Genomic DNA, 19879 nt, shown 5'->3' on the forward strand with positions numbered 1-19879 from the left:
CGCCTCCCTCGGAGGGTGCGGCGCTCTCGCGGGAGACCGCCCCGCCGTTGCTAGGCGCGGAGGGGGCGCGCGGGCGGCTTCTCGCGAGAGCAGCGTGAGGCGGCGACGGCGGCCATGGCGGACGGGGCCGGTAGCAACGGGGACGCTGCGGGGCCGCTGGTGGGCAAAGAGGCGGGTGAGGCGGCCGCACCGGGAGCGGGCGGGTGGTCGGGCCCCACGAGGTGCCCTCTAGCCCGGTTGGATCCTGCGAGGTGCGAGCATCCCGAACAGGGGCGGCCCGCACCTGGCGGGGTCCCACCGGGCCGCTGACGCCCCCGTTTTGTGTCCCACCCCTCTCACCCCACAGTGGAGCGGCTGATCCGGGAGAACGGACACATTTTCACCGAGGCGCAGTGCAAGGTGTGCAGCGCGCTGCTCATCTCCGAGTCACAGCGCCTGGCTCACTACCAGGTAGGGAAGGGGGAGCCCCGAGCCTCCGCCCCAGCCCAGCCCCGGGCTCGGCGAAGCACCGAGCGGGGTTTTTCTGATTTCCCCAGAGCAAGAAACACGCCAACAAGGTGAGACGGTACCTGTCCATCCACGGCGGGGAGGAGGGTGCCCAGGGGAAGAAGATGAAGCTGGAGGTGAAGCAGGTGAGAGGAGACATGATCAATGTCTATAAGTAATGTCTACAATGTCTTAAAATCTAGGGGGTAAGTCCTGTGAAGAGCGGCTGAGGGAGCTGGGGTTGTTTCGTCTGGAGAAAGAAGGATCAGGGCAGACCATATTCCTTCTTACAACTCTCTGTTAGGAGACTATCCAGCTGGGATAGAGTCTCAGTTAGGAGACTCTATCCAGCCTCTTCTCCTGGGAAATCAGCAACAGGACAAGAGGAAATGGCCTCAAGTTGCGCCAGGGGAGGTGTTTAAGAAATGTCTGGACATGGCACTCAAGTGCTCTGGTCTCGTTGACAAGGTCACTATCAGTCAGAGGTTGGGCTTGATGACCTTGGAGGTCTTTTCCAGCCTTAATGATTGTCTCATTCTGTGAATTGTCTGAAGGGAGGGTGTCAGAGGATAAACCAGACTCTGCTCAGGGGTGCCCAGCAACAGGGTGAGAGGCAACAGGCAGAAACTGATGCCCAGGAAGTTTCACCTGAACATAAAGAACTTCTTAGCTGTGCAGTGACGAGCACTGGAATGCTGCCCAGACAAGGTGTGGAGTCTCCCTTACTGGGGATATTCCAGAAATGTGGCGTCTCCCTTACTGGCGATATTCCAGAACCATTTGGATAGATTCCTGTGCCAAGTGCTCTGAGATGATCTTGCTTGAGCAGGGAGGTTGGACCAGGTGAGCCACTGTGGTCCCTTCCAGCCTGATCCATCCTTGTGTTCTGTGAGTGCAGGATCCACCAGGGCTAAATACAGCTCTGTGGCACCTGCAGAGCTAAAGGCAGTTGCACAGTCTTGTAAGTGAACAAGGAAAATGCTCTCAGAAGGGGCTTTGTGAGAACTGAGAATCTCTGTGGCAGGTGTTTCCCCAAGTCTTGTCCCAGTTCCTGCTGCCCTCCCTGCTCAGACAGCTTCTTTGAGCCTGTCCTCCCCATTTGTGCTCCTTTTTTTGAATGTCTTGCTTGAAATGACAGAGAAAGAACAGGAGCAACAGCTTGTCAGGAGCATCATTGCATAACATCACGCAGAATACGTTGGGTTCACCATCCACAGGAATTATCTTCCCAGAGCATTCTTTATTTTACTTATTTAGGTTCCCTCAGCTGGTAGCTGGAGCCTGTTGGGTCAGAAAGGCCCCACATTCCATTCAGCCATCTGTCTGCCCCGTGCCTCCCTTGGGGAACAGATTCTACTTTTATGATTGCTTCAGCTGTAATCCCTAACTCTGGCATTTGCAGGGAGCTGGGGGATAACAGCAGATGCCTTTGCACATAGTGTCAGGCCGAGAACTGCCTGCTGCTCCCTCCTCAGCTGGTGTTGTGTTGCAGATGACCCAGCTGATAGCAATGTTTCTGCTGCTCAGTTCACACCTTGCAGGGGACAAGGCTGCGTGGTCCAATTTTGGCAGCTATATGCTTCACTTTGTCCTTAACCCAAACAGGCCAGGGCTGCCCCTCTGCCTGGAGTGTTTGCCAACAGGTTAGAAACAGTAATCTGGTGCAAGAACACTCTCTAGGGAGGGAGAAGGTGATGCTGCATCATGGAGGTTCTACCTAGTCACACTTCATCAACTTAACACCCAAACGTCTTTGATGATCTTTTTTTTAGACCCCCAAACCATAGTGTTTCTCCTCAAAACCAGGAGGCTGGGTGGGATGATCTGCAGAGGTCCTTCCCAGCCTCAGCAACTCAGTGGTTCTCTGTGCACAGGACAGCAAGCAGGAAGGCAGCAATGGGGAGGACAGGAACAAGTGTTGTCCCATCTGCAACATGACCTTCTCCTCTCCGGCCGTGGCAACATCTCACTACTTGGGCAAGACTCATGCCAAGAACATGAAGCAGCAGGCCCCCAAAGCAGAAGGTATGAGTGTCTGCAGCACTTTCACGTTGTCCCAAAGGGCTGTTGAGATGCTTGTTGAACCCCAAGTGTGAGCTCTTGTAAGAGTGTGTGCTCTTTGCCATGATATAGAGTAATCCAGCAGTGCACCTCCAGAGACTTGGCTGTTCCAGCCTGCTCAGTGGGCTGGCATTGGCAAGAGGTTGTGTGGGGTTTTTGTTTCTTTTTTTGGGGGAAGTGGAGCTGGCAGCAGCCCCTGTACCCATCCCTGTATGCAGGGACCAGACATGTAATGTTAAGATGTAGAAATGCCTGTCACAGGCTATAATGCCCATTAAATATTACAGAGACCGAAGTGATGGTGAAACTCTGATATGGCAAATTCTCCAGGGTTGCTCAGCTACAACAATGTGGCCTCTGAGGTTCACAGACTCGGGAGCTGCAGATTGCTGGGGAGTGGGAGAATACAGCTGGGGACACATCAGTATGTGCTTGTCCTGACCTTGTCTGCCCCCGCACTACTGCCTGTGTGTCCCATCCCTTTGCTAGCAGCCAGAAAGGCCTGGTGGGTGGGGAGTGACACTCTCTGTCCAGGGCAGTTAGGGATAGCCATGGGCCAGGGGAGCTGCAGTTGGTCAGGACAGAAGGAAAACACAGCCATTGAGTGCACCCGCGGATGGTAGCTTTTACTAATTCCAAGCTGGGGAACTGTGAGTCACACAGACACCTGACTCCTGGGATCTTCCAGGCAGAAACTGTCTGTCCCAGCATGTCTTCATGACTTTGCTAAAATGTGTGCACAGCAAAGCCACCTCCGGGATCTTCTTGTTCTTTGGAGCCCTTGCTTTTAGGTATGGTAGGAGCCTACAGGACGATGTTCACTGAGCAGTCTGGTGTGTTCCTGTGGTGAGAGGAGCTCTCTGATCCCTAGCAGGTTACTCACTCTGCTGTTTGGCACCCTGGAGTGAGAGGGTGCAGGTTTCTCCACCACATAGAAGAGCTGCTTCCCTGTGTGGATTCACTGTGTGAGACCTAGTTCCATTTATGCTGTGTCTCAGGCAAGACTCCTTATGAATTCAGGATCAAGTGCTGTGGCTGCATGGTGCTTCCAGAATGCCTTTGCTGTGCAAGGGCTTGTGCCTGTGTTCTGTCTGGGAGATGATAACAGCAGGTGGAAGCTCATTCATACCCAGTGTTTCTTGAATATAGCCACGCTTATGTTAAGGAGAAATATGCAAATCTGTTGGATTTTTTAAACCTTGAAAATTTTCCTGGCATACTCTGAGTTATGTTATCACATGTCTTCTAATTCTGCAGTGTTAAGGGCAGAGGTAGCAAAATCATTAATTTATTAAGATATCTTATATTGGCTAGGTTTAGGATTTAGATGCAGTGTGTTACTGGTTTTAATGTAGGTTTGGGGGAAATAAAGTGACTGGTTTTTACCTGTGAGTTCTGTGACTGACCAGGAGTTTGGATTCACCCTACAGAAACAGTGCCCCCACAGAAACACCCTGCTCCCGTCCCCACCTCTACTTCATCTTCTAATGAAGAGAACAAGGACATTACTGACCCGGACAAGTTCTGTAGCCTCTGCCATGCCACTTTCAACAACCCCCTTATGGCAAAACAGCACTATGTAGGCAAGAAGCACAGAAAGCAGGAGACCAAACACAAGCTGATGGCGCACTACGGCCGAACCCCTGATGCACCAGCATCATCCTTCATGGGTGAGTTCTCAACAGGGAGGCTGATAACCCGCTGAAGAGCAGGGTGGGAGAGAAGCAGAATCTGTCTGGCAGGCCTTTGGACAAGAGAGTGTGTGTGGAGGGAGCAGGGGAGTGTTGCTTGTGATGAGGAACTTGATTATACACGCTAAGAGTGATTTGGTTGATGTTGTAACCCCCAGCAGCAGATGTTTTAGACTGTAGCTACTCGTGACAAGCTTTGGGTTGTGTTATGCAGTGTTTAATCGGGGACGTGTCCTTTTTATTCTCTGTGCGGATAATCCACGGATTTTGGCCAGTACTGTTTCTAGTTAGGTGATTGCATCCAAAATGAAAATATAAAAGTAGCATTTGATGCTTAAAAGTCGTCTTTGAGGGGACTAGCCAGAGATGGAAGGAATAGGTTTAACTGCACCTGCTGCTTCAAAGCACATGAAAGCCAGACAGATTTCTCCCTGAATGCCTTTCTGCCTCTGTGTGGGCACTTCCATCTGATGAACTAATGCAGCTCTCTCTGGAGCAAGCAGGAATGTGGAAAAAAAAAACCCAGAGCTATTAAGGAGGAACTTTAGGCAGACAGTTAAAACTCTTTTGGTTTATGATCTGCTGCTTATGAGCACTTGTATGCGATGAAAGCCCTCTGAGTCCAGTGAAAGCATTAGGTGCTCACAGAAAACTCCTTTGTTCCTCCCAGCAGCCTTCCGTTGGGCCAGGAAGTCTTAGTACCTGCTGGATACTTGAGGTAAATAAAAAGCAGACAGATCATCTTAAAATCTTCATCAAGGGCTTCTTTCTCTGTCGTAAAAACCCACACAAGCAGAAGATTAATTATTCTAATTCTTTGCAGGCCACCTTTAGATACCGGTAGCACTTATGACAAATGAGGCTCAATTAGCCAAGTAATGTTCTCTCCCACATTGCATGGCCGTGTGGGAGATGGAAAAGGTGCTCAGTATCTCACGTTACCCATCTGCTCTGCACCTAATTAGTGGGGTCTGATGAATGGTTCCACTTGAATGTGACTCAGGCGCTGACAGAGCACGAGCCCCAGCCCAGGCAGGCTGGGTAGGTGGGCAGTGCCATTGCCTGGGTAGGTGGGCAGTGCCCTTGCCTGTGTGATTGATGTGTCCCAAGAAGTGCCAGCAGAACAGAAATGTGTACAGTCACATCTCCAGGGCACTTCAGCTCTTCAGGAAAGATTTCAGAGCCTGGGCTACGATCAGGGGCTTCTCAGATGAGAAGGGCTGCAGTCAGGGATGTTTTGTCCCACTCTTTTTGCCTGTGTCTGTGTGCCAACAGCCAGAATTGTCCCTAAACTCTCTGCTGGGACCTGACTTACAGCAGATGAATATGTGTTCTTTGCAAATGCAACACTGAGGTGGTCGCCCCCTTAAAGTTCCATGGAAGCAAGTGGTTTGGGGTTGTGGAGTGTAGTTTAGACAACTTTGTGCATGCACCTGTTGGATGGGTTTGTAACAGAGAAGTCTTGACATTGATGGTGCAGGGAAGCAGACCTGAAAGCTGTATCAGCTCCTCTGGCCTTTACTGTCCGGATCCAGCTCCATTTTGAGAGCTGAATGTCCCGCTGGATTCTGAAATATCTGAGGTGCAGCAGCCATGTGGCAAAGTGTCTGCAACATCCAGAGTTGAGCTTCCCAATGATTTACTGCTCTGCACACCTGGGGTCCATCTCCTCTTTCACCTTAAGGAAATGTTTTCCTTGTGAGAGTCCCAACCAGAGCCCTTCCCCAGTGACCCCAAAATTCAGGAATGCTTAATGTCTTGAGGACAACTGCCAGAATTTTCCCCTGTTAGAGACTCCTGTGCTGCCATACTTGCCTGTTGGGTATCTGTGACCTCATGAACTTTCAGTCCAGCTGGAGTTGTCATGTTACACAAAACCAATGATCCTGTTGAGTACCACTATTGTTGGAAACTTTTTTTTTCCTGGCAGTTAACTGATCCACTGACTGTAACCAAACTGCTTGAGGATGGAGCTTAATATCCTCAGTTGGCACCTCAGCAAGGCTTAGCAAAATGCTGCATTGTGGAGCTGGACAGTGGGTGTAATCTCCTCTGGCTGCCTTTTTTATTGAAATGTTATAAGCTTACAAATTCAGTATCTTTTATTTTCTGGTTTGAGATGCCCAGATGAGCAGAAGTAGGACTATGGAAGAAAAATGGAGTTGCAAAGGCAGTATAGCCTTTGGGGGTTGGGGTCCAAATCTGAAATTTTTACTATGTCTGATACTATAAACTGTTTGTAGGGAACATGTGTGTGGTTTTTTAGTGATGAACAAACCGTGTTCTGATCAGGAAAGCTTTATGGCTTAGTGATTCCCTTGCAATAACTGGCTGATACACGGTGGGTAGTGGGATTCTGTGATCTCCCTGCCTGATCAGATTGTTGACTGTTACTTGACTTTGTTTAGGGTTGTTTACTAAAACAGGTGATTGAATATTTTGCTTGTTTCTAGCTGAGGCACAGAAATTGGCTAGCTGTGTGTGCTAACATTGCTGTCTGTTTCAGCTGGGAAGGGCTACCCCTGCAGCACATGTAACATAGTGCTGAACTCCATAGAGCAGTACCAAGCTCACATCAGTGGCTTCAAACACAAGAATCAGTAAGTAATGTTCTTGTCTAAGAGTGTTTCCAGCCTTGCTGTTAAAATCGATGGCCTAAATATAACCTAAAATGCAGTTCTGAGCACGTGTTTCCAGCTGACTGCCAAACAGAACAGCAGGGTCTGTGCAGGCTCTCTGTGTGTCCCGAGGCTGCTCCAGGAGCTCCCTCTGCAGACCGCCCAGTCCTGCTGCCGAGGTGGAAGTGCCTCCGGTGACTTCAGGTTCCTAATAGTTCAGCTCAGCACAGACCTTTGCAGTGAACCTGACACCTATTAAACACAGTTTCTCTTAACAACTGAGATTTTAATTTAATTAAGGACTGGCTCAGTGGAGATATGCTTGCAATTCTAATCTCCATTGGGATTGCTTGTTTTAAAATTTGGCATATAGTCAGCACGCTCCAGAAGCCTGGACTGTATTCCTGAACTCGCTCTTACAGCTGGCAAGTTAAATAATGGCATCCCCTGCATATATTATTAATTGAAGAAAATTATGCTGCTAGATGATTAATACCAAAAATACTTGTTCTGGAGACTGCCAATCTTTAATTTAAGAGCCTTCACTAAAAGAGGCACAGTAATGAGCCTGGGTTGGTTAGAAAGCTTCTTAGAAGGAAGAGGCATTAGGAAATCCTACCTGAAGGGAGGACAGGCTCCTAGCCAAATTCCCCAGAAGGGACAGGAAGAAAACTGGCATCTCTTGTTCCCTCTCTATGGAATAACATCCTCCTGGTCCCTCAGCTCTGGGGAGTACTTGATGGGAAAACATCTTTCACCCCAGGGAAGTTCCAGCTCTCGAACAGCACAACTAGATTAGTGAATAGGAGGTATCCCATTCTAGAGAGATAACATTGAGGATGTTTCCAACACACACACACATTAATGTTCTCTTTAAGGACACTGCTGTTGTTGGAGCTGTTGCAGCCACACAACTCCCTTTCAGAATGCTGCTCTGGATTCAGCTGTGCAGTCCTGTTCCATCTTCTGCAGCCTGCAGAGAGGCAGGATGCTTGCTTTGTAATGGGAGCTCTTTAGCAGTCCTTGAGCTCTGCCGCAGCTAATTCTGCCATGCTAAAGGTGTCTGTTTACACACAGGCACAGAGAGCAGGGATTCACTTGGAAGATTTTCTGGCAAATCTTCCCTTGGCTGCAGTGGGTTGTTGCTCTGCTGACAGCCTTGCCTGCTGAGCAGTGATTGCAGTTGGCACATTTCAGAGCATTTGTGACATTGTCTCCATTTTTTCCTTTTTCTTGCTCCCTTCAACGTGCAGGATGCCAGGAGCAGTGCTGGCTGTCGGACCGTTCCCGCCACAACAGTATGTCCGGGAAGAGTCAACTGGCCCAGGAGGCTACAGTTACTTCAGCCAAGACCTCTAGAGCAAGTTGCAGCACTATTCTCGGAGTTGTTGGTGGCCCCAGAACGCACATCCTTTGCCAGCCCACAATGGTTTCATTATCCCTCTGGATAAGCAAAGCCCTACCCTCCTGTATACACCCGTTGAGCAGAACGGGGACTGAATCTGTCAGGAAAAGGATCCAGCTGGAAGAGACTTGCTAGACAGCAAATACTTCACTCCCTTAGAGTAGTTTTCATTGTGTAATTGCTTCCTGTGAAGGTGGGTGTGGTGTGAGAGGAAGTGTCTATCTGGTGTAAGGAGGGTTTGGCGGCAAGCTAGTAGTGGCACCTTCTCCCTGTCCCCTCTGGTGGGCTGCCCATTCTGCTGCTGGACTGCTCTCAGAGGGACACCAGCACCCATGGGCACACCCAGGATGACAGGAGGGGACCTGGAGCCTGGCTGTGGGACCAGAGCCACCCACGTGGCCGGGAAGCTGAGGATGGAGCATGACCCCTGTCCCTAGGTGTGCCCTGGTTGTTCATGAGCTGTCGGCCCAGCTCTGCGCCTCCCTGCCCCAGGCCACAGCTCTGGCTGTGTCACCACTCTGAACTCCATTGCCTTCTGGCTGGCAGGCGCAGGACAGAGCGCAGAGCCACCCAGCAGCCACATCCTTCACAGAAGCACCACAGTCCCCTGCCCAGGCCGCAGCCACCTCTGTGGAGCCTGTTGCTCCTCCAGCAGCACACCCAGGGTCCCTGCCTCAGCCGGGAGAAGCTCAGTCCTGGCCACAGTCCCAGCCCTGCCATCCCTCGTGGCCCCGCAGGCTCCATTGAGTAAATCAAGTGCAGATGTGGAGTCAGGACCGGGTGCCTGCTTACAATTAGGGGCTGGGAAAATTGGGTGGCCCCATTCTTGCTTTGCAGTTCCTTGCCATGGCTGCTGCTTTACCGGGCTGAACCCCCAAATGTTGTGCAGGGGACAGGGCTGGTGAGTAAAGCTCCTGCTTTCTTGGCCACAGATCAGCACTGTGGTGCCCAACCCAGCACATGGTGTGTGCCACGTTCCCATGGGGAGCAGGAGATGTTCTGGCCCCATGCACCTCGTTCCCTGTGCCAGCTACAGCTGCAGCACTCCCCCACAGAGCCAGGGGAGGAAGAGGTGGCAGGGCTGCAGCAGGACAAGGCATGGCACTGCCCACCCTCCTGCCATATCACCCTCAACTTGTGTGTTCCCCACTCAGCCTTCACTGCCCAAGTCTGTGGATGCTCCTGTGCCATGCTGAGGGCTAGAAGAAACCTGGGTCCCTGGTATCCCTGTCGTGCAGCCCCTGCACTGGGCCCCACATTCTTGGCTCCCCAGAGGGAGCAGCAGGCTTATGTTTGCCAAGTTCTGCCTGGTTAAACCTTAACTGAGCTGGGTGGCTCCATCAGTCCCTCCCAGCCAGAGATAAGGATGGGCAGGCAAGACCAGGGCCTGATGGGGCGTCCTGCCCCAACCTGGCTGCTTGCCTCCAGGGCAGGACCCAGCCCCTGAAGAGCATCCTGCCCAGTCTGGGGCAGCTGCCTGCCTATCCAGCTTGCCCCCTCCCTTCCTCAGCGGGTCCCCACTGATATGAGCGCAGCAGGTTGTGGCTGGGGCTGGAAGCTTCCATGGTGAAGCCAGTGGACTGGATGGAGCTGGAAGCCCTTGCTCCAGGGCTGACCCACTCCCTCAGTGCCAGAAGGTTCGTATCACCCCAGCACATGGAATGAGCCTGCTCAGCCTCAGATCCTATGCACGTACAGTGAGCTGGGGCTTCTGTGCCCCAAACAAGAGCCGTTCAGGAGAGGCCAAGAGAAACTTCCAGGAGGAAAGAGCCCCCCAGGCTCCGGCCCCCACAGGAGCCACCGTGCTGCGCGGGCTCTGGCTGGCCGCAGGTGCCACCACAGCGGGAGTGGCGGCAAGTGCTGGGGCCAGGCACAAGGGGCGGCTGTGTTCCCGCAGCTCCGGCTGCCTTCCAAGAGCAATATTGTTGGCACCAGGCAGGCTCCCTGCACCGGCAGCACATACATGGGCCTTTCATGAGGAGAGTGGGGATGATTTACTGCCTGGGGGAAGGGGCAGGGGCGGGAGGATGGAGCCCCAGCATGCCGGCGCCCGGCCCCTTGTGCGTGCTCGCTGCCGCGGGGCCCCGCACATATTAGCAAAGCCAAGGGTCTGGCCAGGGGGTCGTCTCTCCCAACGGGACGTGGGGCAAGAGGGATCCCTCTGTGCCATCTGTGAAGTTCTGAGGACATGTCTGGGCGCCCCGCTGTGAGCTGTCACACGTCGCTTGTGCCACAGTGATGGGGGAGATGGACATCAGAGGAGGGTGCTGGGGCAGGGGTGCACCCGCAGCGCAGAGTGCTGTGCTGGCACAATCCCCCCTTGTTGAGCTGCTGGCGTGGCAGAGGCCGTTGTGGTGCTGCCGGCAGCGGGTGGCAGGCGGTGGGGCTGGGCTGCTGTGAAGGGCTTTTTGTTTGCCGTCAGTTGCTGTTATAAATCAAGCCAGGCAGCCCGGCCCCAGCCCAGCACTGCCCCATGGCAGGGAGGTGATCAGTTCCCAGCTGCCTACAGCAGAGCCCCACCAAGCCCTGGCCTGTGCCTGGCATTGTCCTGGCCCAGTGGGGATGTTCAGTGTGACACTGGGCAACGTGCCCACGCTGGTCTGCTTGCCCTTCTTCCACTCAGCATTGGGGAACCCTGGGATACAGGGAATCTTTCCATGTTCATCCCAGGCTGTGTCTCCCACAGGCTCCCCAGAGTCCCAGCTCTCCCTGGTGTTCCCAATACTGGGAACATCCCCTTCTCTCTGGTTTTAATTTGGTTTTGGTTCGAATTGAGCTGAACCCAACATTTTTCTGTGCTTCCGGCACGCTGTGAACTCTGCAGGGGCGGCCGCTGCTCCGTGAAATTGATGTTCTCGTCCGCTTCACGCGTCAGCAGGAATGAACAGCTGCTGGGGGCTGCTGGCCCCCAGGATTGCTCTGTGCACCTCTGCACCCCAAGGGGACACACACCAGTACTCCAGATGGGGAGCAGCACAGGGTGGATGGTGCTATGGGAGATTGTAGCATCAACCAGACCTCACAGTGAAACCATGTCATGCCGGATGGTTTGGTGCAGTGGAGCAGCATGGACAAGGCTGTGCCCAGGACTCAGGTTTGGCCCTACAAAATGAGGGGTGACAGTGACAGTGTACCCCACTCACAGGGCCTCAAGGTCCACGCCAGGCATGGGCAAGGCTGTGTGGGGAGCTCAGCATAACCCTGGAAGATCTTGCTGGAAAGCAGATGGTGAAACAGATGCAATACAGGAAAGGAGAGCAACTCTAGGGCCAGACCCTGGCCATGTACTGGGGGACACTGACCCCTCTTGATGGCAGCAGGATGCTCAGGGGACATTGTTCCTTGGGATCACAACAACTCAAAGTGTCTGAGGCCAGGCATCCCCCCAGTGCCCAGCGGTTTTGTATGGGCCAACCAGCAACAGGGCTTGGGCATGGTGGGGTCTGCCTGCCCCAGCACAGGCAACAGCATAGGGAAGGTGAGGGCGAAGTGTTTATGGGTTGGATTAGGCCACTCCAACCTGGCTCGCACCTTAGCCACGTTTTATGATGCTCCGTTATGGGCTCCTAATGAGGGTCACAGCCACTTTATGGCACTGACAGCGATAACGCTACAACTAATTATGGCACAATTAGTCAATTAGCGTGCGGGCTGCTGGGCACCCAGCAACGCTCAGCGCCCAGCCTGGGCCACGACAGCTGCTTGGGGCTGAAGTGCTCCCAGCCCCAGCAATCGGGGGGACACAGGGGTGGCCTTGCCCCCTGTCCCAACTGCTGCTCCCCACGCGTGGGGTCTGCCTGGAGGACAGCAGAGGGGAGCAGCCCCGGGTGTTTTGCAGCCCCCTGCGCTCCCCACCCGCGAGGGGAGGCTGTGCTGGCAGAGCCGGGGCAGAGTGGGCCGGGGGCCGCCTCTCGCTGCTGCGGAGGAAAGGCCGGTGCTACCCCCCAACTTCCCCCGTCCAGCTCGGCGGCAGGTCGGTCGGTTTGCAGAGATGCCGGAGAAGCGGGGCCGGTCCCCGTCCCCCCCGCTCCCGCCTCCGCAGCGCTCCGGGCGGGGCCGCTGTAACCCGAGCGCGTCCCTACAAAGTGCCCGCGCCCCCGAGGCGGCGGCAGAGCGGGGCCGGAGCAGCCCGGAGCGAGCCCCAGCTCTGCCCGCAGCCGGAGCCGTCCCGAGCCCGGAGCCAGAGCCGTCCCGGCCCCGCCGCCATGGGGCCGCGGTGTGGGGTTGGGCGGCGCTGAGCCCGCTGTCCCCGCTGGCCCCGGACTTTGCCCCGGCCCGCGCAGCGCAGGCGGCCCCGCCGCGGAGCCCGTCACCGCCGGTAACCGCGCCGACCGCGACCCTCGGCCCCGGCACCGTTCGGGCCCCCCCTCCCGGGACATTCCCCCCTCCCGGGACATCCCCCCCTCCCCGGGATCCTCCGTGGTCCCCCACCCCCGGTTAACCTCCCCTAGCGCCCTGACCAGGCTGACGCTGGCTGCAGAGGTCGAATTCCCGGCACTCAAACGGGTTTTTCCCACTCTCCGTGCCCCCTCCCATCCCTGCCCAGGGACCCCCGTGCTCTGCCTCCCGTCCATGCCCACCCAGCCTCGCGGTGACCTGGACACCTCGCACTGCTTCTCCCCGGTGCCTCGGGAGAGGAGGGGTCTGCCCGCCCGGATCCGCTCACCCGACCCTGCCTGTCCCGCAGGGTGGGACCCCCGCGCTGGGGGGGCCTGGAAGATGCGGCCCCTCTTGCAGGTCGTGGCGGGGCTGCTGCTGGCGGTATCTGCACGGGGCAGGGCGATGGAGCCAGGTACGACTGCGGGGGGCGAAGCGGAGCCGGGGGCGGTGGGAGTGGGTTCCTGCTTTCTGAATACTTTCTCCATTCCGGCTGGGCGGCGACCCCTGGGCTGGGATGCGAGTGCTTGCGCTGGGCATGCAGCCCAACCGCTCTGCCTGCAGGGCAGGGCTGGTGGGAGCTGGGGACAGGGCACAGGGACCAGTGTTTCCATCACTGACAGGGGCAGGGTGGCTCCAGCCAGGCTGTCCCTGTGCTGCGGGGGCTTGGCTCGCTCGCTGGACACGCGTGGCAGAGAGGGGTTGTGAGACCGCTGCGGGCTGTGGCTGCTGTGTGTGGCACCTGGTGAAATGCGGGCAGTGAGTGGGTGCGGGAGAGGGACGCGTCCCCCGGGACCAGAGAGCAGCTGCCCCACATCCCTCCTGTGCTGGCCGTGCACTGGGCTGGGCTGGAGGCACATTGGTGCACTCCAGGCTCCTGCACGTGGGCAGTGGGGCTGCCGTGGTATTGCTGTGCTGTTTCTGCCCTCCACGGGCACATGCTGCTGCTGGCCATCAGCAAGCTGGGCTCCACTGCCAGCCAGGGCACTGCCAGGGACAACCAGGCTGTAGGGGTCCCAGCCATGCTTGGGGCATGTAGAGGTACAACGATTGGGTGTCTGGAGGGGTTTGTTGCCCCCCTTCAGTAAGGCAGAGCGTGCTGAAACACCCTGCACCACGGGGAGTGGTGGAAGGATAGTGGCATGTGTGGCCTTGGCTGGGGACATGCCATTGGGGAAATCATGTCCCCATGCTTCAGGACAGAGTCCAGCCCTTAGCTGCTTTTAGGGTGGCAGAGCCAGGCTCTGGGCTGTGTCACACCACATGCTCTCCACACTAGGATGGGCATATGGAGGGGTCCTGCTATCAGGGAGGGGTGAGCACTGGGGTGGGCGCTCACCACATCTCTCCAGAGCTATTTGAGAGCCCCTTGCTGGAGTCAGAAGATGAACATCTCCTCCTGGACCCAGGCAACACATTGAAGCTGTACTGTGATGCCAACCAGAGTGGACCCAGTGTGGTCTGGTACAAGGAGACCCGTCCGCTCGTCTCGGGGGGTCGCATCCACCTCCGTCAGAGCCTGCTGGAGATCTCAGAGGTCACCTACGAGGACTCAGGGCTCTACGTGTGCCGGGCACGGGGAACTGGAGAGGTCCTGCGCAACTTCACCATCTCTGTCGTGGGTAGGAGCCCTGGCAGCACCCAGCTACCTCCGGGGCAGCAAGGCAGCCACTGCCTGCCCAGCCCTGCAGGCAGGGATGTCCTTCTCAACCCTTTCCCTTTGCAGACTCCCTGGCATCAGGTGATGATGATGAAGATAGTGATGGGGACAGTCCCCACGGAGACCAAAATGAGGAGTCAGTCTATGTGCACAGAGGTCAGTGCCACACCAGGGCACTACAGGAGAGGGCAGGTGGGGCAGAACCAGGGGCATGGGGCACTGCTGCCTCCTGCTACCTGCACAGGCCCCCTCCCACTGTACATCCCTGCATGTCCCCAGCTCCCTACTGGACTCACCCCCACCGGATGGACAAGAAGCTGTATGCAGTCCCTGCGGGGAACACGGTGAAGTTCCGCTGCCCGGCCTCAGGCAGCCCCAGCCCCAGCATTCGCTGGTTCAAGAATGGTCGTGAGTTCCGAGGGGAGCACCGCATCGGGGGCATCCGGGTACGGGCCAGCTCCTCCCACCACAGCTTCCCTCCCAGGATCCCTCTTCCCCAGCTCACCTCTCTGCCTTACCTCCCTCCCTGCAGCTCCGGCACCAGCACTGGAGCCTGGTGATGGAGAGTGTGGTGCCCTCTGACCGCGGCAACTACACTTGCCTGGTGGAAAACAGGTTTGGCAGCATCCGCTACAGCTATCTCCTGGATGTGCTGGGTGAGGGTTCCTCAGCATGGTGCTGATCTGGGCTTCCCCATACCTGGTGGGGTCAGGGAAAGGGGTGGAGGAGCCTCTGTTTGTGACCTATCCACTGATGCAGCTCACATGTCCCTCACAATCCAGGGACATGGGATGGAGACCAGGCTTGGGTTGCGCTGGTCTGTTTTAGGGCTGGGGAAGGGCTCTCTGTGGCTCCATGGTGGGTGGAGAAGGAGGGAGAAAGGAGCCTGTTCTCTGGGCCACCATGCTAGTGACACTGCTCTGCTCCCTGTCGGCAGAGAGGTCCCCGCACAGGCCCATCTTGCAGGCTGGGCTGCCTGCCAACACCACAGCCCTGGTGGGCAGCGATGTGGAGTTCTTCTGCAAGGTCTACAGTGATGCCCAGCCTCACATCCAGTGGCTGAAGCACATTGAAGTGAATGGCAGCAACTACGGCCCCGACGGAGTCCCCTATGTGCAAGTGCTCAAGGTAACAAGGGCTGGAAGCACTCAGGTCCCAGATATCCATGCTAAGGTGGTGACAGGGGTGCACAGAGCTCCCTGAGGAAGAGGGATACTGACTATCCATCCCTCTCTGACAGACTGCAGATATCAACAGCTCTGAGGTGGAGGTGCTGTACCTGCGCAACGTGTCCATGGAGGATGCTGGCGAGTACACCTGCCTGGCAGGGAACTCTATCGGCCTCTCCTACCAGTCTGCCTGGCTCACCGTCCTGCCAGGTAGGGGTGGGGTTCTGGTGTGGGCTCTGGGATCCGCAGCACGCAGAGGCCATGCCTCAGGCCAACACATTCACTCCCTGCAGAAGAGGAGCTGGTGAGGGAAGCTGAGGCCCCTGAGACCAAGTACACAGACATTATCATCTACACCTCGGGCTCACTCGCCGTGGCCATGGCCATTATTATTGTGGTGCTGTGCCGGATGCAGACTCAATCAAGCAAGCAACACCTGGAGCCTATGGCAGTCCACAAGCTCTCCAAATTCCCACTCATCCGACAGGTGGGTACCAAACTTGATCCCTACTAATGCAGGGGGACCTTGGTGACCAATGGGCTCCAGGAGTGCCACTTGTGCCCATCACACCTTACTCTGCTGCCAGCCTTGGGGCTGCCCTTCCCAGTTCCCCCTGCAGCTCCCTCATCCCATTGCTCCAAGTGAGATCTCTACTTTTCTGTTGCGTCTTTGTTGGGCCCTGGAGCGTGGGATGGGATGGATGGCTGAGGACCTGTGTCTCTCTCCACAGTTCTCCCTGGATTCCAGCTCCTCTGGGAAGTCCAGCACATCCCTGATGCGGGTCACCCGTCTCTCCTCCAGCTGTGCCCCAATGCTGGCTGGTGTCATGGAGCTGGACCTGCCCCTTGACGCCAAGTGGGAGTTCCCCCGAGACAAGTACGGTTCTGCGCAGGGCAGGGACAGGGGCTGCTTTCCCCAGCTGCCCCGGGGATGGGGAGGCCTCTGGCCACCCTAAGGCCATCCCTGTAATCTCTGATGGTTCTGCTTGTCCCTGCCAGGCTGGTGCTGGGGAAGCCCTTGGGGGAAGGCTGCTTTGGCCAGGTGGTGCGGGCAGAGGCTTATGGCATAGACAGAGACTGGCCAGACAGAGCCATCACCGTGGCCGTCAAAATGCTGAAAGGTAACAGCTCCTGTGCCAGTGTCCCAGGAACAGAGGTGGCATCAGCACTGGGCAGGGGTGCCACCCAGCTGGCATCGTGACACAGCCTTCCTTCCCTAGACAACGCCACCGACAAGGACCTGGCTGACCTCATATCTGAGATGGAGATGATGAAGCTCATGGACAAACACAAGAACATCATCAACCTCCTGGGAGTCTGCACACAGGATGGTGAGGGGGCTGTGCAGGCAGGGTTCGGGTGGGGCCAGGGATGTGGATTACTTGGCTCAGTGGCTAAGTGGGAAGGGACAAGGCAGGGCAGGGGCTGAGCCAGTGGCCGCCCTTCCCAGGGCCACTGTACGTGATTGTGGAGTTTGCTGCGAAGGGCAACCTGCGCGAGTACCTCCGTGCCCGCCGCCCCCCGACACCTGACTACGCTTTTGATGCCATGACAATGCCCGAGGAGCAGCTCTCTTTCAAGGATCTGGTCTCCTGCGTCTACCAGGTGGCCCGTGGCATGGAGTACCTGGAGTCCAAACGGGTATGACTGCGTGGCCTGAGTGGACTACCTGTGCTGGGCACAGCTGGGGAGGGCATGGTGCTGACAGAGGAGCTGTGTACCCCTGGCGAACCCACTGTCCCTGTGCAAAGGGAGCCCAGCCCATTCCCATAGGCTGTCCAGAACCTCCCAGCCCCATCCAGCAAAGCTGAAGGCAGTACCTCCCCAAAAATATGAGACTCAAAGCCTGACCCACCTCCTGGGGAAGTGTATGTGGCCCTCCCACTGTGCCTGTCACTGCAGCCAACCCCATGACGGGATGACCCCACCACTGCAGAGGTGCTGGGGGGTGTGTGGGAGGGAAATGGTGATTTTGGTGTTTGAAGGGGACATGTGGAGCTGGAGTCACCATCTCACACCCCTGTGGGTGATGCTCCCCCTGGCAGTGCATCCACCGTGACCTGGCTGCCCGCAACGTGCTGGTGACAGCAGAGAGCGTGATGAAAATCGCTGACTTTGGCTTGGCCAGGGACGTTCACGACATCGACTACTACAAGAAAACCAGCAACGTGAGTGGGGCTCCTGGGAGAGGGGCACAGGGACCCCCAGTCAGGGCCCAGCTGAGCAGGGGGTTGCTCTCGTAGGGTCGCCTGCCAGTGAAGTGGATGGCCCCCGAAGCCCTGTTTGACCGTGTCTACACCCACCAGAGCGATGTGTGAGTCCTGAGGGGAAGGAGAGTCTGTTGGGTGTGGGTTGAGGATGCTGTTGGTGTGGGACAAGGCAGCACTGTGAGGTTATTCATGTACTGGAGGGTCCCCATAGCAGAATGGGGATACTGTGTGGGGACAGCAGGGCATATATTGCCCAGGGAGGGGGGTGATCTGCCCTCTCCCATTCCTGCAGGCTGCAGTGGGCCAAGCTGGGGGACAGCCCTAGGATGTATTTGACCCCCCTTTGCTATGTGTGGTCCTAGATGGTCCTTTGGGATCCTGATGTGGGAGATCTTCACGCTGGGGGGCTCCCCATACCCTGGCATCCCTGTGGAGGAGCTGTTCAAGCTGCTGAAGGAGGGGCACCGCATGGACCGGCCATCCAACTGCACCCACGAGCTGTGAGTAGCAGCCAGGTGGGTGGGCAGGGGGCACAGTGAGACCCTGCTAACATCTCCTCGTCCCCAGGTACATGCTGATGAGGGAGTGCTGGCACGCTGTGCCCTCACAGCGCCCCACCTTCAAGCAGCTTGTGGAGGGGCTGGACAAGATCCTGGCAGCTGTTTCAGAGGAGGTGAGAGGAGGGGAGTCTGGTGGGTGAGGGGTGGGCAGTGTGGGCGTTGACAGCACCAGTGGTCATGGCACCATCCCTCCTTTCAGTACCTGGACCTCTCCATGCCCTTCGAGCAATACTCGCCCTCCTGCGAGGACACTGCCAGCTCCTGCTCCTCTGATGACTCCGTCTTCACCCATGACCCGCTGCCACTGGCTCCCCACCTCTTCTCCTATCCCAGCGTGAGGACTTAAGGGAGGGCAGGGAAGGGTGACGCTGAAGCCACCTCTGCTCTTGCAGGGAGAGAGTCCAGGTTCCCAAAAGTCCCTGCTTTGTCTGGGCTGAGCAGTGGGTGGGCAGGGCCCGGAGCCACAGGACCAGGGCAGGGTGTCCTTCTCTCTGGGCTCCTTTTGGGCCCTGAGCCATCAGCCCTGGCTGAGCTCTGCCTGGTATTGTGGGGCAGCAGGAGCTAGAGCCTCTCCATGTGGGCACTGCCTGGGATGCCCATGGCATTGCCCAGGAAGGTGGGCTTTGGCCAGCACTTCAGTGGAAGTGTCTCTGGGCAGGAGCCCCACTGCTGCCGGGCTCCTGCTGCATCTGTACATAGCCACAGAGATGAATATTTATGTACATGAAATTTCAACCTGATAAATTATTTTTTTGGAGTACACCCCGGTGCAGTTTCTGGGCTGCTCCTGGAGCACAAAGGGCTCACCTAAGCTTGGAAGGCAGGTCAGGGTTTGCCTCCTCTCTGCCTCCTTGCCTCAGCCAGTTCAGGGCCTGCAATCACTCCTGGGGGACACGGAGACAGTGCCACAGGTGCAGGAAGTGATGTCCCCACTCCTGTGCCTCCAGGCCTGCTCCAGCACAAAGCACCCTTGCATCTGTTCCCCATTATCCACTGCTGCACTAAGCCACCGTGAACTCCACTACCAGCATTGCCCTGAAACTGATCCCCCAACTGCCATGGGCTCCCAGGCTGGGAAAGTGCTCTGGGGCCCAGCCCCACGCACTGGGGACCCCCCACACCCTCCTGCCCTGGCCAGCCCAGGCCAGCCCAGCACTCCAGATTAAACTGTAATGGGCTCTATCTCCCCAAAGCCTGTGGGAGCACAAGCTGGGGGTCTCCAGCCGCTGCTCTCTGATGCCTGTTTTGCCCCCCCCTTGCCCTATGGTGCCCAGCAATGACGGCAGCGTGGGCAAGGAGGGCTGCAGCTGTCTCACCCCCTCCTGCCAGCCTGCTCTCTGGGTCTAGGGTTTCATCTAGGGCCAGGCTTTGCCGGCCCTAAGTCCCAGGATCTGGTTTCCTCCCTCGGCTCCCAGCTGCACTCACAGCCCCCTGCCTGGGAGCTGCCTCTTCCAGCATGGAAGCGGCTCTCTGGCACAGCCTGCCCCAAAACAGCCCAAGTGATGGGGGCTGGCAGGTGCTGTGTGGCAGCACCTCGGCCCAGGGCAGCTGGAAAGGGAGTCCCTCGATCCTGGCTGCTGCTGTGGTGCTGCCCAGATCTGAGATCACAAGAGACACAGAACTTGGGACTTGACGCAGCCAT

General features: G+C 56.8%; 2 protein-coding genes across 5 annotated transcripts; both read left to right on the plus strand.

Moving 5' to 3' along the window:
- Positions 1-91: 91 nt before the first annotated feature.
- ZNF346 (zinc finger protein 346) lies at positions 92-8411 on the plus strand. Its single transcript, NM_001245618.2, is given in 7 exon segments — positions 92-175; positions 347-450; positions 537-632; positions 2361-2511; positions 3978-4217; positions 6745-6838; positions 8110-8411. Coding segments are annotated over 7 exon segments (852 nt in total). The 5' UTR covers positions 92-114; the 3' UTR covers positions 8216-8411.
- A 618-nt stretch (positions 8412-9029) lies between these two features.
- Positions 9030-18997, plus strand: FGFR4 (fibroblast growth factor receptor 4). Of its 4 annotated transcripts, none has more exons than XM_030284335.4 (18): positions 9030-12579; positions 12949-13053; positions 13991-14260; positions 14365-14454; positions 14578-14744; positions 14831-14954; positions 15236-15426; positions 15539-15677; positions 15761-15954; positions 16199-16344; positions 16467-16588; positions 16688-16798; positions 16918-17108; positions 17513-17635; positions 17711-17781; positions 18040-18177; positions 18245-18350; positions 18437-18997. In XM_030284335.4, exons 2-18 carry the CDS (start codon positions 12981-12983, stop codon positions 18581-18583), a joined length of 2403 nt encoding a protein of 800 aa, XP_030140195.4. In that variant the 5' UTR covers positions 9030-12579; positions 12949-12980; the 3' UTR covers positions 18584-18997. The 4 variants fall into 4 exon arrangements, with proteins under 4 accessions (XP_030140195.4, XP_072791204.1, XP_041574825.2 ...); XM_072935103.1 differs by having other exon boundaries at positions 14048-14260; XM_041718891.2 differs by lacking the exon at positions 9030-12579 and having other exon boundaries at positions 12643-13053.
- Positions 18998-19879: the final 882 nt, after the last annotated feature.

The sequence above is a fragment of the Taeniopygia guttata genome, chromosome 13, assembly GCF_048771995.1.
Source record: "Taeniopygia guttata chromosome 13, bTaeGut7.mat, whole genome shotgun sequence".
Classification (NCBI taxonomy): domain Eukaryota; kingdom Metazoa; phylum Chordata; class Aves; order Passeriformes; family Estrildidae; genus Taeniopygia; species Taeniopygia guttata.